The sequence below is a fragment of the Scomber scombrus genome, chromosome 3 (genome assembly GCF_963691925.1).
Source record: "Scomber scombrus chromosome 3, fScoSco1.1, whole genome shotgun sequence".
Taxonomy (NCBI): Eukaryota; Metazoa; Chordata; class Actinopteri; order Scombriformes; family Scombridae; genus Scomber; species Scomber scombrus.
This window is the reverse complement of record NC_084972.1, coordinates 18,808,353-18,826,571: the sequence shown is the minus strand read 5'-3', so window position 1 is coordinate 18,826,571 and position 18,219 is coordinate 18,808,353. Positions and strand designations below refer to the sequence as shown.

At 38.2% G+C, this 18,219-nt stretch overlaps 3 protein-coding genes across 4 annotated transcripts; 1 reads left to right on the top strand and 2 right to left on the bottom strand.

The window, feature by feature from the left end:
- Nucleotides 1–147: 147 nt before the first annotated feature.
- trub2 (TruB pseudouridine (psi) synthase family member 2) lies at nt 148–5,399 on the bottom strand. The gene is made up of 8 exons (XM_062415810.1): nt 5,192–5,399; nt 2,993–3,127; nt 2,161–2,235; nt 1,996–2,057; nt 1,827–1,908; nt 1,597–1,669; nt 1,328–1,464; nt 148–1,217 (listed from the first exon to the last, which is right to left on the bottom strand). The coding sequence occupies exons 1-8, from the start codon at nt 5,307–5,309 to the stop codon at nt 895–897; spliced, it is 1,005 nt and encodes a 334-aa protein (XP_062271794.1). The 5' UTR covers nt 5,310–5,399; the 3' UTR covers nt 148–894.
- A 1,277-nt stretch (nt 5,400–6,676) lies between these two features.
- On the top strand, nt 6,677–8,856 carry hdhd3 (haloacid dehalogenase-like hydrolase domain containing 3). Of its 2 annotated transcripts, XM_062416094.1 has the most exons (4): nt 6,685–6,730; nt 6,908–6,963; nt 7,690–8,024; nt 8,312–8,856. In XM_062416094.1, exons 3-4 carry the CDS (start codon nt 7,695–7,697, stop codon nt 8,705–8,707), a joined length of 726 nt encoding a protein of 241 aa, XP_062272078.1. In that variant the 5' UTR covers nt 6,685–6,730; nt 6,908–6,963; nt 7,690–7,694; the 3' UTR covers nt 8,708–8,856. The 2 variants fall into 2 exon arrangements, with proteins under 2 accessions (XP_062272079.1, XP_062272078.1); XM_062416095.1 differs by lacking the exon at nt 6,908–6,963 and having other exon boundaries at nt 6,677–6,730.
- A 4,778-nt stretch (nt 8,857–13,634) lies between these two features.
- On the bottom strand, nt 13,635–17,978 carry tgfa (transforming growth factor, alpha). The gene is given in 7 exon segments (XM_062445142.1): nt 13,635–13,739; nt 14,190–14,215; nt 14,218–14,339; nt 15,024–15,138; nt 16,570–16,752; nt 16,855–17,034; nt 17,939–17,978. Coding segments are annotated over 7 exon segments (771 nt in total).
- Nucleotides 17,979–18,219: the final 241 nt, after the last annotated feature.

Genomic DNA, 18,219 nt, shown 5'->3' with positions numbered 1-18,219 from the left:
CAAGGAAATTTCTTTTTTTAACTGTTATGTTACATGGTTCTTTCCAAGAGACCCTCTAAGAAATTATTTAGAAAATGTTAAATAAATAGTTACAGTTAACATTTTCAACAAGTTAAGGCTCCAGGCTACAGGTGCCGTTTTGTATTGTATCGCAGCAGCAAGGAGTTCTGTTAAAATTACTACTGAGGTAATACAGAAGAGTCATTACTGCCTACAGTGGGAGAGATGTTGCTTTGTTTTATTCACCACAGCGAGAACACTCCGAGGATTCTCAAACGTGAATACACGTGATCTGTTCAGTTAATCAGTAACATGTCCTCTGTCATGGAGACAGCTGGTTTAAAACAATTTCAGACGTCATTGAGATAAAAGTAGCTTTAACCTTTTAACCCTTTGGAGAGTTTTTGAGATGATTAAGCAGGTGTGTTACCTCATATAAAGACCTTTAAGAGTGTTGACTATTAACTTTCCTTGCCATACAAAAAGCTCTGTACACAGGACCAACCATTTTGTACGAAAGCACTGTTCAATGACCTCTCTGTAGACACTGAAAAAGCACAAACTGTACTGTAATTCAACTTCTCAAATCACACAAGTATCATTTGAAACCGTTGGTCAAATTCTGATTTAATCTATTTCATAAACCTCTTTCACATTAACATTTGGAGAATAAGTTAACATTACCTGCAAGATAACAAAAGTGAATACATTGAAACTTATATGAGGTACAGACAGTTCACACATTAAACAAATGTGATACTTTCTGTTTTAGAGACCAGGATGTCTGGTCTAATAAACCTCTTTTCAGCTGAGCTGAACTCAAACTCAGGCTCACAGAGTCACTGTTTGTGATCAGCCACCAGAGGGACTTAGACCTCCTGTCCACAGCTCAGGTTATTTAACTCTATGTGCTGCTTCTTCCCAGTTGGTGTCATTTTGCGGACAGGCTGTTATATTCTCTTCTGGAGGTTGTAATCCTGGGTCCTTGATCTGTTCAGGGGAATGTTTTTTATTTTTCTTAGAGGTGTGGTACTGTCGGATGGCACGCATGACATCTGAAGCAGTCCAGTGGTGGTGGGTCAGGGCGTCCTGCAGATTGAAGGGGCCGTCTCTTGTCCTTCGAACCCCCTTACACACTGCTGTGCTGTGCAGCTCAAGTCCAATCTCGTGAACAACTTTGCGCAAATATTTCTGAGTTTCATTTAGACAGCGCACCTCTGTATGAAAATAAGAAAAAATATCAAACAAGATAGTTAAGTATCCTGAAAATGTGATTCATTTTATTATAAAATGAGTTTTCCTGTGAGTTCAATTGACTTTTATTTACCTAAAGTGAAGTTGGGAGGCTCGAAATGAATGCAACGCAAGTCTGTCAAAATAGGCACAGACTTCCCCTCTGGACCCAATAGACCATGCACAGCCATCTCATAGGCTTCCTGTGAGCGCATGTCTACGTTGGAATACCTATAAAGAAAAATAGTCATCATTTAGCACTCCAAAGCAAAGCAAAGAAAAACAGCCTAATAAAGAGGAACTTAAGTTCAAAAAGAGTCAATATTATGGAAATGTTATCGATATTAAGACAAATTTGCATACATTAACAAGGCCTTATTATTGGCTCCCTGCAACATTGCCAAGACTCTCTCCAGCTTATCCTGTGTGATGTGACCTGTTGAGCACAACAATGGTAAATGTTAACATTCAGTGAGCTGTGTAATCAATTATATCAAATATAGGCATCTAGTATCATTCCTCTCAAATGTAATGATCTAAAATCTAAACTCGACGTACATTTTGATAAACTGCTGAAAGACAAGTTATCATACCATAGGTGGACCTTTCCACAACTCGGCCAGTGTGAGAGAAATCATCTGTCGCTGTCCCAAATTCACCCTCTAACGTGTAATCCTGAAACATTTCAAATGGCATTAAATCTTTGCGTATTGTATCTTAATTACATCTTCTGATGTGAAACCAGAGAATATCAAAAATTACCCTTGTGGCTTGTGAATTGTAGAGATTCTGCAGGGCCTTGTTTCCGTTCCCCACCGCAAGAACTGTAGTTAAAGCAGATTTCAACATTGTTAGACTCTCCATTAAATGAAATAATGTTGACTGAAACAAAGACATGACATTTATTTTCAGCATTAAAAACCACACCTAAAACACCAGAAGAAAATGCATCCAGACGATGCCCTACCCCGACTCGGATACGCTGGAATTCAGGTCCAGTCACTAAAACACAAAGTACATTTTAGTCACTCATATCCAGTGTTTAATGTGCACAGACATAACAGCTGCTGTTTAATATCATTATTTCTAAAACACTTCTGATGCAATTTAAATGGACTTATATACCAAAGCGCTTTCCAATTTGCCTCTCAGCTGTGCGAGGAACTGGTCATCAAGAACAATTTGGGCTGCAAATAACCATTATTATTACGTCTGTACAATTTTCTAAAGCCCAAGCTTGTTTTGACTGACCTATAGTCCAAAGGTTTTTAGGTTTACAGTCACATTTGACAAAGACAAGCTACAAACTGTCACATTTGATGAGCTAGAACAAGGGAATCTTTTGGATTTGGGTTTGAAAAATGAAATATAATGTAATTCATTTTCTGTCAACCAACTACAGTATACGGATCAATCGATTAATTGTTTCAGTTTTAATTTGGGGTTCATATGGACAGGAGGAGCCTTTGATCAAACCACCAACCCTGCAGTGAATGAAGGACCTGTAGTTACAGTTTAGCCCCCAAATTCCTTTTAAGGTAGTACCTGGTAGTGAATGCTAATAAACAGAATGATCATGTATAATGGCAGGATGATGGCCTGGAACCAAAAAATATTTGGGAGCATTTCAGTTACAGTACATCTCAGAGTCTGTCCTCAGAGAGACGGCATTATAGCATTATATGAAAACATGAAAGAAAATGTTTGTGGTAAAGTGTCAGAGGAGGGAGCCATGTAATGTGTAATATACAAAAGGTACCCAGATGGTGTTTGGATAGTACTGGCAGAGAGGCTGCAGACAGAGTGAGTCCCTTGGGTGCTTCAGCCACACTGTTTGGCTGTTCCAGGAAGCGGACCTCCTGAGGAAGAGGCTGCGCTGGTGCGGCGTTTAAACCTGTGATGTGATTCATAAAAAGGACAACAGGATAACAGGGCTGATTCATTTTTGTTTTCAAAGCCCATTGGTTACCTTAACATCATTTTCCAGAGGGCAATTCAGTTTTTACAGTCTACCCACACCTTAAACAAAACATTCACACACAAACTAACAAGTCTAGTGGGCTGTGCCAGAGACAACAGATAAGGACAGATGTGCATACTGACTCACACAAGGGTCGGGCAAGTAAAGTAGACATTCAAAGCATAAATACTTAATTAAAAATATTCTAAAATATATTTCACAATGTAACCTTCAATTAATGACTATACAAGCCATGTGAGAAAGTAAAAACACTATATAAACCAACTATTTGATCAAGAAATAAATAAGGAAGGAATAAATAAATAAAAATATGAATAAATAACCCAGTGTTTTAAGGATATTAATTGAGGAAAGAATCTATCATATCCAAGTTAGAGTTAAAATAAAGAATAAGAGCCTAGAGTTAAAATAAAGAATAAGAGCCTATGTTTAACTCTTGTGAAAATGAATTAAAGTCTTCTAAGAAGTTTAAAATATATGTAAGATTAGGGTGACCAGACGTCCCTGATTTCCGGGGACAGTCCCCGTTTTGGGTGACCTGTCCCGGTCAAAGCTGTCCCCGAAAATGTCCCCGATTTTGACACTGAATGGGTGAAAAATGCGCGCAGACTCAAACACCAGTTATTACGGTAGCCATTTAACGCATCGCCAGAGAAGACGTCGTATGACGTACAGACGTTATCAGGACGTACGACCAGACGCAGCAGCGCCGTCAACAACAACAATCTAGAGGCGGGAAAAAGGAAAGAAAAGAAGACCAGCGGTCATAAATGGTATGTTGTGTATGAACTTATTTATTTTGTGTGAATTGGCAGTAGACTTGGCTGTGTGTGTGTGTGTGTGTGTGTGTGTGTGTGTGTGTGTGTGTGTGTGTGTGTGTGTGTGTGTGTGTGAGTGTGAGTGTGAGTGTGAGAGTGAGAGTGAGAGTGAGAGAGAGAGACCTAACGTAACGTTATAAAAGTCAGTGAACGTTAACATTATGACAATGTTTTCATATCTGTCATTAGTGACGCTGTAACGTTAACGTTAGCATGAGATTACCAGGTGATGACATTGTATGTGGCCCTGTTTTGGAAGAGGGGGAGGTGGAAGACTGCTTTGGTAACATATGATTTTCCTCTAGGCATAGGGACATGAGACTCCGTTAAAAATAATAAATTAATTAATAATAAATCAATGGTTGATAGTTGTGTGTGTTAGGCTAACTTCTGTATTTTGTGTCGGGCTGTGTGGGTAACCAATGACTGTAGTAGTTATAAATGCAGACCATCTGATTAGCTGATGCCCTGAGTCATGTATAATATTAATATACTCATATGTTTTGACTTGGTAATAATTATTAATTAAATCTTGATGATATTTACTAGCTACTGGTCTGGCAGCTGTCTTTGCACATGACACTTAACTTTGGAAGAGAGATGTTTTTTTCTAAAGTATTCTACATTTGTGTTTTTGACACTGCTGTGCGCTACTGATACATGATATTTATGGGTGCTGATATTGGGATTTATTAACCAGGTCCTTTTGTGTAATAAAAGCTGGTTAAAATACATGAAAACGTACTTGTCCCCATTTTTTATTTCATAATGATAATATTTAATGTTTTTTCACCGCCGCATTGAAAATGTCCCCGATTTTCATTTCAGAAATCTGGTCACCTTATGTAAGATCCAACTGGGAACAAACAGATTTTAAATAGGGCTGTGAATATCCTGAAAGAACCAAACATTTTGTTCTAATGAAGGGTCTGACTAATCTTATGGGATTTTTAGAAATGTAAAGGAACTTTAAGGGATTTCATTGGAACCAGTAGAAAAAAACTATAACCGAGTTTAGTTTAGTTGGAAAAGAAGGAGACCATGTAGCACTTTTTGACCAGGATTAACACGTGGTATTGTTCTGTGGCATATTAAACAAACGTGACTATGGAGTGCATGAACATCCAAACTGACCTTGTGATAAATAAATAAGTCTCACCTTTAAGGAGATTTGTCTCGATGCTGTCTCGTGTCAGTTTCCAGTGGACACCGGGAGGTTTGTACACACAGAACAAACCCTCTAACCTCCGAAACATCCGGACAGTGGGAGTCGTCATCGTGTTAATAACATCAGCTCATCCCGATTTCTTGAAGAAATGTATTAGGTTACTCTATCACACAAACAGCAGCTTGTTCCCTAAAGCATGATTTCCCCATTACTTCCTTGCGCATGCGCACATGTCTGACGCTGTAGACTGACACGCTGACACACTGCCCCCTGCTGTACTGGATGATTACCAACTGAGGCCAATAAATGCTGCTTCTAATTTATTAAAGGGTCGTTATTATATGAACCTTTCTCAGGACTGATCACTAAACTATGGCTCAGTGAAGAGGGTATATTAATGTTCATATCAGACGTGTTCTTACTTCTATTCAAAGTTACAATTCCTTTCATGAAAGAGAGAGAGATGAGCACTATAAGGGCAGAAGTGATAAAATAAGTACATTTCAAATGTTTTTATATGAGAAATATGGATTTCTCTTGTCCAATTGCCTAATATTCACATGGATGGTACCATACTACATTCTTTGCAAGTAAAATTCATCATCACTACTTTCATTGAATTGTGGGTGTTTTATTAAAATGTATTGCATCTGTTGTCCTTGACCCAGGAAGACAACATGTGTGATTATGTGCTGCCATTAAAAAAATGTGAAATGGTAGCATGACTGAACTTTGACACATACCATTCTGTGATAATCCATCAACATATTTTCCTCTGAACTTACATTTAGTTCAAATAAAAGTCTGATTCCTAGACTGTGGTTAAGGGAAAATGATGCAAACATTATGTATTATTGATCTGGGAGAGTTATATGAAGGGATGGTCTCTATTACAGAAAGTACAGTGTTATTTTTGAATGAGGAACCTAAAAACAGTAAAGCTGATAATGTCTTTTGGGCAAACATCAAGTTCAGAAAAAAAACTTATTTTATGTCACTTCACACATGATTCTGTCTGTAGAGTTTCTAAAAAAAAAAAAAAAAAAAGGTTTAGACATCTCATCACTTGAGAAACATTGTGGACAGCATTGTCAGATGAAATAAGTTTGCAATAGCCCTATTATTCACCTTTTGAGGTTTTATTTCAGTACTATGTATCAACAACTTTATTTTTTCTTGTGTTTTTTGTGATTCTTAAGGGTTTTTTTGTTTTTTGATTGTTTCCCCAATATTCCCTGTACTGTTGTTTGCCTTGTAATGGAGGGGAGACTCCATATACTACTTTTGCGGGATTATTCGATTGTTTAAAACAACAACAATAATAATACATGATTTAAATAAATTACAAAGTAAATGTTTTGAATTCATTTTAGAGAGAACTGATGTAGAGAGTGTAGTGAGCCATTATGGAGCTAATGGTCCTGAAGATGGCAACAGCTGCCGTAAAAGTGACGCAGAAGAAGAAGAAGGAGCGCACCGCTCAGTAGTTGAATGTTTACAACCACTGACAGCTAACAGGACTTGACTTCGGTAATGTTTAAACTCACAACTTGCTTTCTCATGTGTCTGTTTGGTGTAGCTTTCTAACGAGTAGCTCCATGTGTAATTTAAGGGCTGACACGTAGTGAATAATACACAATGAACACAGCATAACGTTAGCTGGTGGCTGACGTAATGTACAAGGACATTTTTCTCCGTTTCCGTCAGAACCGAACCTGAGTCTGTTGTTACCAAGACGACGGTGACGACAGCCTGCAGTTCAGGTGACGTAGTTACCTGTATAAAAATTAACCGGAAACATACGCAGGAGGAAAACAGATTTAAAATGAACCTTCAATGATTATGTGTATGGTTAGTACAGAGCTGTCTGATTCACTGTCGCTTAACTCAGCCTGGTCGCCACTGTCTGGACAGTAGCCAAATATGTGTGTGCATCTGAATAGTTTTTAAATGTTACTATTTAAGTTTCAGGGTGAACAATATGAAAATTCAGTGCATCATGTTGATTTCTATGCATAAAAGCTACTTTAAACCCATTAACAGCTCCTATTGCTGCTTTACTTGAGGTTTTTGGTGGATTATTAGCTGGTTATTAGTCATTTAATTGATTTGTTGATTTGTTTCTTTTTTCTTCTATGACAGTAAACTGAATATCTTTGGGGGGTGGACTACTGTGGACCCCAGAACTGTTTGGTCTGAAAGCATCGTTAGGTTACTGAACAGTTGTCTTTAGGCTTTACTTAAGATAAGATATTCCTTTATTAGTACCACAATGTGGAAATTTGCATTGTTACAGCAGCAGTAGACAGCAGCAATAAGAAAAGAATAAAGAACAATAAATAATAAGTACAAAAGAATAAGAACAATAATAGTAAAAATATGTAAAAAAAAATAATAATCGTGACATTACTTACAAGAGTAATATTAGGTAATATTATTTAATTACTTGGAAATTAAGATTTCTTATGTCTGTGGTCTTACCCCTGCAGGTGTAATGCGTGCTCCTCTCCGGTGGGTGCTATGGGATGTGAAAGACACGCTGCTGAAAGTGCGTGCTTCTGTGGGAGAACAGTACTGCAAGGAGGCTGAACGACTGGGTTTGAGCCTTAGTCACAAGGAGGTCGACGCTGCTTTCCGCCAGGCGTATCGACATTATTCCAGCAGATACCCAAACTATGGCATCACTCAGGGCCTGGATGGGCAGTCTTGGTGGATGGGGGTGGTGCGGGGCACCTTCTCCCGGTGCAGGGTACAGGACCCAGCCCTGCTAAATACATTGGCTCACAACCTTTATCATAACTTCTCCAATGCAGAGAACTGGGAGGTAAATGACAGATGACTGAAGAAATGTTGATTTTTCATTTGGAGAACACAATAGTTTCATTTAATTTAGCTAATTTGTCTAATTGGAAAAATCACTTTAAAATAGAAACTATTTTGATTAATCAGATAATTGTCATTTGGGTAATGCATCAGAGCATGAAGGTGTGTATTTTCATTTTTTGTAATCACTGTAATCTTTGAAAGCCTACCAACATTTTTTTGAAGGTGTTTGTCATCAAGTTACGAAGAAAATGTCCATTAAAACTGTATAATGTGCTTTTATTTCAGGTATTTCCAGACTCAAAGAAGGCTCTGGAGAGTTGTTCTTCTCTAGGGCTGAAGCTGGGTGTGGTGTCTAACTTTGATAGCCGCCTAGAAGCAATCTTGCGTGTTTGTGGGCTGCTGTCTCACTTCAGCTTTCTAATAACATCAGAGGAAGCAGGTGTAGCCAAGCCTAACACAGCCATCTTTTATCAGGCACTGCAGAAGTGTGGTGTACCAGCTGCTAATGTAGCTCATATTGGGGACCACTATGTGAATGATTATCTCACTTCTTGGTCTGTGGGTATCCACGGGTTCCTTTTAGATAGAAAGAACGAGCATAACCAACATGATGTTCCCAAGGAGCATCGGCTCAGCTCCCTGGTGGAGTTACCATCACGGCTCCAGCAGCACATGGACTGATGCCAAACAGACATAGGCATGAAGTACAAAGCTACTCAGTCGACCTGTGGGTCATGTAAGGAACTGACTGCTGGGATGTTCCCACATTCCCACGTCGCTCTTCACATGTTAAACAGGTCAAATGTTCATAAAACAGAAATGAATCATGAAAAATCCATGTCATGGTTTGTAATATATACACTGTATGTATATTTTGTAATTATCATGCAAGTTTACTGTGATTATTTTACGGCAATAAATTATTAATTGAACAGTGTCGTAAAAACTGCTTTATTGCCTTTTATTAATCTTCAGAGATGTTGAAAGCAGAGATTTTGAGACATTTAAGGGATCATTTTTCTGTTTAATGTTTTTGAACTGAAATATGAATATCTGAGATAGCCTCAAAATAATTAGGTCTAGTACCAGTCTGGCTCTAGTTTTAACAGCTAGTTTTCTAATCCTAACATGGGCTGATACACTTGAAGGAGAATTTAATTTTACACATCAGTGATGGGACGTACAACTCAGCAAGTTCTATGTTTTACCATTACACAATGCTTTTTTCATGAAAAGGCTTTGGAGAAGCATCTGGGTTATCCCAGCTTAGTAGCTTGCAAATTGGTCAAATAAAAGATTTACACAGAATATAGCATCTTTAGAGCTTTAATGGGACTTAGAAGTAAGGACACCTCTGCCTCTATGGTATCAATATTCACACCATAAGATCACACCATCCTTGTGTGATCTGTTCACTTACTGGAAGTGCAATACAAAGTGCCTAATACCTCTATTGGGAAGCCTCCAAAGCTGCAGACCTGTTTACTCTGAGCCATTTTGTGGCTTCATTAATATTTTAGTTTTTTAAACATTTATATTGTATAAACTTCCAATAAAAAATAAAAAATGTGTCTAAAAAGTGTCTATCATTAGTGGTTAATGAGCACATGGTACAAATGAAACCACCAACCAACCACTTTATCCAGATAATTGGAGACAGAATGACCAAACTCTGGCACACACTGTAGAAATTAAAATGTCCTGAACGTTTCCTGTTTTGTGACAATTTTAGCTCCACTCAGGATCGGCTACCAGAGAAAAATTTCACTCCCTGTTTTAGTGATTTTGGAGAACTGACCATTTAACTTAATATGCCAAGCTTTCATCATTCCTAATGATTGTTTCAGTGCTTAGTGACAAGAACAATGCCGGGGTTGCTTAACCCTAATACCGGTGTAAATACTCTTATTTGAAACCATCTGGTGAGAGGCAGATACCCAACGTTGGGCTGAGGATCAAAAGGGCCTGAAGAGGAAGCCAAAGAAAAAGACCAGAATGGCATTGCAATTCAAAGCAGAGCTCCAGCCTCTTATGGGGAATAGGGATTGACACATGTCCAAATCAGATTTAAAGAGTTCAAGAGAATTTCCTGCTGTTCACAAAACAGCCTTCAACTTTTGAGCCTCAAAATTGGAATCAAACCACATATAAGTCTTCATGTTTTCTGTTCTCCATTTTTACTTCATGTAGCCTATTTCCTCTGCTACTTTGTACATTAAAGGGTAATGTGTATCTTTAGGGAAGCATCCACAAGAGCTGCTTAATTCAAAGCTGGTTTAGTAGCTCAGCCAGACGGCTCTAAAGGGCTCCACAGAAATCCAATTGCAGACATAATGGGATTGTAAAACAAAACAAAGCTTCTCATGCAGAGAGCGAAATGGAGATGCAGCTCGTTGTGGATGGGAAGATGTCAACCCAACGACATACAATGAAAATTTAAAGAAAACCGGATGTATGTGGCTCGGGTTTTGTCCAGTGAACAAATGCTTCAATGTGAATGTGTATAGATTCTGCGACTTAAAAGGGAAAATAAATGAACTCAATGGCAATATAGAAGAGGGGCTGAAATGTTTCCTTCAGCCATAAAAGCACTCAAGAGTTCAGCTCTTTGTTCAATTGTGCCTGAGGTTCAGGGTTTCATGTTGGCATTTCTGCGTCTTGAAAAATTCAGTGGAAGAAAAAAATAGAGGAGCAGAGCATCAAAAAAATCGGGGTATTTGTAGAGACACGGAGAGGGGGGAAAAAAGGAAAGAGCTTCAGAAGTGAAAAGAAGGTCACGCGATGAATCAAATAGACTCAGGAGATGGAGCCATTAATAAGCACATAAATAAAAAAAATATGCACAAATACACTCTTGCATGTTTAATTCTTCATTGGAAAACAAATGCAGATAACAGAGGCCTTCCAATTGTGACAAAATAAATCCGACAAAGGGTTAATCATCAGTAGGATCCCCTTATTAAAGTAATGACACTGTACATGCACACACATACCATATTTCAGTGTGTTTTTTATATTTACACACCAATGCTGCAATAACAGACATTAAAACATATTCTGCAATGCAAATGTCATCAGATTCTGTAAACAAAGACAAGTGTATCATCGACCTCTGAATGTTTTGGCTCGATTATACCATCACACTCATTTCATGGTAGAAGCTGCCACATCCTGAACAATTGTTTGTCGTTTTATTGCGTACACGCCTTTTTATCCAAGTTAGTTTTATAATTGTTATTTTGTATTCCTTCACCATTATAGTTTTGTTTGTTTTGAACTTACCTACAGAGGCTTTTCTCTCTTTAAAAGTATTCAAATTCAAAGCAACGCTATAACACAACACTCTTGAAATAAAAGTGCAGCTACTTAAACTGCATCTCTTTTTTAAATTTAAAAAGCTGTGATTTAAGTGCATGCATGCTCAGGTGGATGTGTACAAACAAAAAAATATCTTCCCTTCAGTGCTCAATCAGGCAAAGTAAAACACAAGTGTATTTGGCATCTCTCGTATGTCGACGCTACAGTGAGTGCAGAGTTTATAAGCTGTGAGCAAGCTTGCAGAAAAGTGCAATACTACAAAAAGGTACCACAGAATAACGTGGATGCAAAGGATGTGCATGTCTTGGTGCAGTTATAGCTTGTAAATCAAAAAACCTCTGATGCATGATCATGTTCAAGTACAGCTCAGGAATAAAAAATAAAACTGACAAATATTTTAGCTTCAGTAGAAACACTGGAGTCATCCAATCATTTGAAATAACATCTAGATGATTTTTTAAAAATCAAAACCATGTTGAATATTTGTTTATTTTCAGTTGCACCTTTGTGTCTAATTAATGCTGGAAGTCCAGATATATAAAGGGTTCTTAATCCATTAGCAGTCAGTCCAGTCAGCAATTCCTAATTCTGTCAGGTGAAGTGAGTTCAATCTTTAAAAACGGACACTAAAACGTCTTTTAAAGCATCAGTTTTCTCCCACCATCATTCCTTAAAAATGTCCTCTGTGTTTGTTCTGAAAGCTGTGCAAAGTTCTTAAAAGACAAAAAATAGGAATTGGGGTCCTTTGACTTAAAGTAAATGAATTATGATTATTCTGCAGCCCAAAATAAACGCTTCTCCTGTTCAACATCCACACAGGATGATTAATGGCCTTTGCAGATCGTTTCTCTTGTCCTCCAGGCCAGCCGTAAACAGTAAGTCGGGACACATGGAGCGCTTCCCATGTAGGATTTGGCAGCAGCGTCATCCTCGGAGCTTCAAACAGTTCCGCATGTATTTCCACAGAATCAAAAGAGTGCAGTTAACACATTTCTATGTTGCTGCAGTTCAAAAGTCCCAGTCAGTCGGGGAAAAAATGTCATGGGACATGTAACATCCCACCTCAAGCAGGCCTACCTTAGCAACATTGACGATAGTACTTCTTCTTCACCTTTGGCTCCTTGAACAGAACATGTAAATACCACTTTGGATGCAGTCCTGAGGGTCAGTAGGCCGGATGGATGAGGAAAACTAAACACACCACAATGCTCATGTTCCAGCAGGATGTCTTCTCAGACTACTGAAAGGAAAATAATAAGTATGTTTTTATTTAAGAACAAGGCTTGCATTCTTCTGTATTACTATTATTGACTTATTATTAACTCCAGTGAAAAGACAGAAAAATCATTGTATTGCATGTGTAGCCAAAGCTTGATATATCTTATCCCTCTGTGTCATAGAGCTCCATTGTTGTCCAAAAACTATTAAAAACACTTTAATGAGCCACACAGTTGCACTGGGTGACATGTTCCTTGACAATGAATATGGGCACTTTAGTTTATTTTGAGTTGATCCCACAAAAACCATCCAGCTGTTATAAATACTCATGAAAACACCAAATGTGTAATAATCTGCATCTGAAATGTGTCTCAAACAAATGTACTTTTTAGTCCTATTTGAGTAGCCAAAAAACACTACAGAGCACCACTGTTTTAGGCATTTCCTTTCCAAATATAAAACTAAACTATATATATATTTGTTTTCTTCAGTAGGAACAAAAGGCTCCATGTCATAGCCAAAGATAAGGTAGGGAAGTTGAAAAGCACTGAGAGACAGACTAGCACATTTTAGTTTTTAAAAAAAAATGGGAATTGTTAAAAATACTCTTGCACACCTTACTAGTCTTTGTGACAGGTGCGTTGATGAAGTAGCCCCATACTAAAAAGAAGGAGGAACACTTTCTTCATATTCTCAATCAAGATCCTTGAATTACTTTTTTCAGTCAAAGACCCTCTTCAGGTATAACCGAGTATCTTTATTGAGCAAGTGTCCCTTTTTCTTTTTAGTAAATGGGAAATTCCCATAAGGTAAATATAAAATAATGTCAGCTTTATACTTTAACTTCTATAAAATATTTTTTATCCTCCGACATTAAAAAAAACAAAGATGTCATCTAGTTTTATCTCATGTTTAATCTGCTAATGTAGTACTGCTGACTCTTAACTAGTTAATGAGTGAAGGGCTCTTTACTGGACATCCACACTCAAACTTTTCTTTAGTGTAGTTATTAAACCCCCACAGCTTATTTGTGAGTGAAAATATGACAGAAGATGAATAAAAAGTACCACTCTCAGAAGGACAGTAGGATGCTCCATGCTTCAGCATGTTGCTGGATTTCTCTGGGACGTAGTGATGTGCATGGCTCCGCCTGCGACAGTCCTGCCTCCACCAGCAACTGCAGGAGAAATGACAAATTGAAAACTACTTAAAAGTTCAAAACAACTGGAGCACCTTGGTCGTCAAGCGGTTACCACGCATGCCACATAAAGGAGCGTACATGGTTCAATTCTGGCAAGGTATCTTTGCTGCAGGTCATTCCTTTCTCTCTCCCTGTTTCCTGTTGGCCTCTATGCCAGCTACTTTCAAATAAAGGTAAAAAATGCTCCAAAAATAAATCTTAAAAAATAAATCTAAAAAAAGACAGTTCAAAATAACTTCATCACGCCAGTTCTTAGATGAAAATGTATTGGCCTTCCTATTTCTACATGTTTGTTGTCCTAAATACTGTGCAGTTTACCAGCAATGCATCAATAAAGGCCACTTAATTGTACCAAGAACAGGAGAGATTTTTTTATTTTTGGACAAAATACAATCAAATGTGAGACATCCAATGCATGTGACTTACTGTAAAAGTGTACACAACACCATGATGAGGACACACCCGATCACACACAACACCAGCATTGTGGCAATGGTCTGTTGTCTGTGATTGGTTGCTACTACAGCAAGCAGGTCTGCATGCTCACACCTCATCCCAACGAAGCCTTGATGACATCTTTTACATAAAGAGAAAATCGAATTAACTGTGTGCAAAGGATTATAATATAAGCAAAAACAAAGGTTTTTGGATTTTATAAATTGCTCAAATCACTGTATCGTTGGCTGGAAGGTGAAGTCCTAAAACTTCTAGGTACTGTAAGTTGATGTCATGTACTTGAGAAATGATAAAACTGCTACAATTCAAGAGTATACTTTGCCAAATATTTAATACAAATGAAACAAACTAAGAAAAACAGTCCACTGAAAAACAGCAGGCAACAATTCACTAAGAGACATGCACGGTAAGAGACACTGAAGGTATTGAAATAACTGAAGATACTGAGTGTATTGAACTGAACATCTTTAATAAAAGAAATATGTAGTTCAGAAGTAAACAGTGAACTGAAAATGGTTGATATGTGAAAGGCGGTTTTTCACAGCTGATTCACTCCTGAATCACTGGAAGTTCCCTCTAACATCTGCAGCTTTTCTAAAAACTACAGTCACATTACAGCCCTCCTGCTATCTTTATCTAATAGCTTTAGATCTTAAGATATCACTTGTCTTGTTTAAAAAGACATTTTGCTATTACATAATTTATATTCCCTGCTTTTAAATGGTTTACCAACCAGACCGCAAAGCCCAGTCTGAGGTAAAGAGCAAAACATTTAAATGTTTATATATTAGACAATCAACTTACACACAAGCGGGGGTCTCCTCCAGTATTAGGAAACGACATGTACCATGGAAGCAGAAATGGCGGTGAGAGTCTGGACAGTCATCAAAATGTGACCGAACAGCCGCCGCCACAAACTCTGTGAGGTTACAAAACAGTCACTGTTGGTATTTTCAGTGAGATGAAAGTTTCTGAAAGTTCAGTTTTTGCTTTTCCTCTGACCATGACACATTCAAATTCTTCCTTGAAATCAACACATCATAAGTCATTTTTAGTATTTTTTTGTTGACCACTTCGTCTTTTGAGAACAGGAAATTAGAAAGAATCTACTAATATTTGGAAGGGTTCCACAAAATTATGGAACAGTTGATTATTTAGCTGCAGACATAAGATCAAGAGTCCCACTTTAAGAAGTCCTTTGATGCATAAATTATACCAAAATTTAGAAAACTAAAGCGCACTTAGTGAGATCATGGACTATGACACAGGTCAAGTGAATATCATAAATCTAAAAATAGCCTAAGCCTGCAGAGACCTGAAACAACATGTACTAAACCCTAAAGCTGACACCCACGCCACCAACAGTAAACTGAAGCCTTTTGTTACCAGTTGCGTGTGGGTTTATAGTGGCTACTATCCATCACTGTACCTGGAAGGGACAATTAGAGTGAAAAAAGTCAAAGAAACTGCACTGAGACACTGCAAACAAAAACCTCTGTCAATCAACCTGCACAAGGGCTGAGGAGAGAGCTCATCCCTGCAGGTTCGTCAGCAGAAATTAAAGCTGTTATTGTGACCTGCTTTTTTTAAAAGCAAGTATCTCAGTTTTCACGCAGATAATGGGACAAAAAACATTGAATTAAATGAACACCCAAACAGATTCCTACATAACTGACTCAAACAGAAGTCAGTGTTCCACATGCAGCCGAAACAGACGCCACAGTGTGGTTTTCAGGGTGGGAAGGACGATGAACATCCAGACAGATAGCTGCATTACAGCCTTCGTCACACACTCCATTCCAACGGTAAATGGGCTTTTGGATTGCAGCCTACATGTATTGTCTCCTTCTTTCAGACTCTGTGAAAGCCCTCCGTTGTCCCTGAGGCATCTGCCTACCAACCCCTCTCTCTTTCCATGTGATTTTGGCAGTCAAATGAGGGGATCACCGAGAAACAAAAACCGGCCTTTAGGGCAAGTAAGGTGCTTTTCAGATAATAATACAATACTGTACAGTAGGTGCAGCTTTTGAGAAAAATGCTGCTCACATATACGGCTGATAGTCTTTAATTTAGCACAATTGCTGCCCTCAACTCACGCTAAGAGGATCAATTAACAGTGAGCGCCACACTGTCTGCATATGCTGATGCACTGCAGCTCAATGAGAAGCTTTACAGTGTTGAGAACTCCCGCCGTGAAAGAGACGTTGCAGTGAGAGTGGACCAAGGGCTCCAATGAGGGCAATTGGCTTGTTTCATTTGAAAATGTAGAACAACTGTTTTTCTTTTTTTTTGCCTGGAGATGTCTTACAAAAGCAGTGAACCTATCCCTGCAACATGACATCAGACTTACTTTTAACTGGCGGGATGGTAGAAGTGGTAGTTGCAATAATTGTTGTTGAGCTGTTTCTGCTGCTGGTTGCTGCAGAGCTGCTTGTGGAAGTGTCGGGAGCAGCAGTGGAGTTTGTGTCAATGGAAATGCTGGCATCTATGATTGTTGAATTGCTCTGCCCTTCTCCAAATGAAAAAAGAGAATCTGCGGACAAGAAAACAAGATTTGAAATTATAGATATAGCAATAAACATCTTAATGAATTTAATATCAGACAAACTCAACCTTCAAATCCTGAAGGACTTACTTTTAACTGGAGGGATGTTAGTAGTATTTGCAATAGTTGTGGCAGTGCTATTTCTGCTGCCGGTTGCAGCAGAGCTGCTTGTGGAGGAGTTCGGAGCAGCAGTGGAGTTTGTATCAATGGAAATGCTGGCATCAATAATTGTTGAATGGCTCTGCCCTGCTCCAAAAGTAAAGAGGGAACCTACAAAGAGGAAAATAAATAGATTTTAACATATGATACAACACTGATGTGGAAAGAAATAGAAATAGAAATAACAAATCCCTGCAAGAATTTAATAACACTGTAAACTCACCATTGAGTACCACAGACATACTAAAAGAACCTATAGGAATATAAAAAAAATGTGTATTACTGTATTGTGATTCTTTCTTTCTCCCCACACCAAAAGGAAAACTAGGTGTCACATATTTTTCTGTATGATGAACAACCTGAGGGTTAGTCCCAGCAAATCTGCCCACGCTCAGATATGATCATGTGACCTGAGTCTTCAATGTGATATCGATGCTTCATTGAGTAACTGGTACCCAACAATAGTAACAGGGTCAAGCATCCACTAAAAGGATGAGACCAAAGCACTATAAATACATTGGGCCCTGTGAAGACACACAATCACACCCACAGACCTAAACCACGTTGTAAAACACGAGAAGGCAAAAAAAGGACAATGAAAATATCCTTTTTCCTTCTATATTTGTTCTCACTATGAGAAACTTAGAAACATAGAAAACCATAAGAATAGCAGGCTCGCTTTAGATTAAATATATTGAATAACAAACCAAAGTCATACTGCATTAGTGACATCAAAGAGGTCAATACAAACAATAATATCAATATGCAAGTGCCACAAATATAAATTTGTTTCATTCAAGTCATAACTAGAATGCTGTGATTTAATGGATTAATACAAAACAAGTGTCAAGGAGTCAATATGAGAATAAGAGTGAGTACACCCACCAAACATTCAGCTCATTGATTTATACATGTATTTAAACATTTCAGGGAACAAATCAGGATGAGATTTGGGCCTTAATTAAAATCATAATTATTTTCTACAGAAAGTATTTCCACAAAATGAGCTACTCACCGCTTATGAGAAAAATTGTATCCCAGAAAATCCGAGTCATCGTGACGATTTGTGGTCTAAACTACAGCCTGGTAACTTGACGGGAAGCTTCACCGAAATGCGGGCGTGTATTAAGAAACCACATTAGTCATTAGTGTTGCAGGCTCCAGGGCGAGGAAGAGCAGCGGGAGCAGCAGCAGGAGCAGCAGGAGAAGAAGCGACCATCAACACAGAAAACATTTAATCCGGTGATCACACAGCAGAGACCTGTCGACCCGATGTCCAACACACACATTTGATCA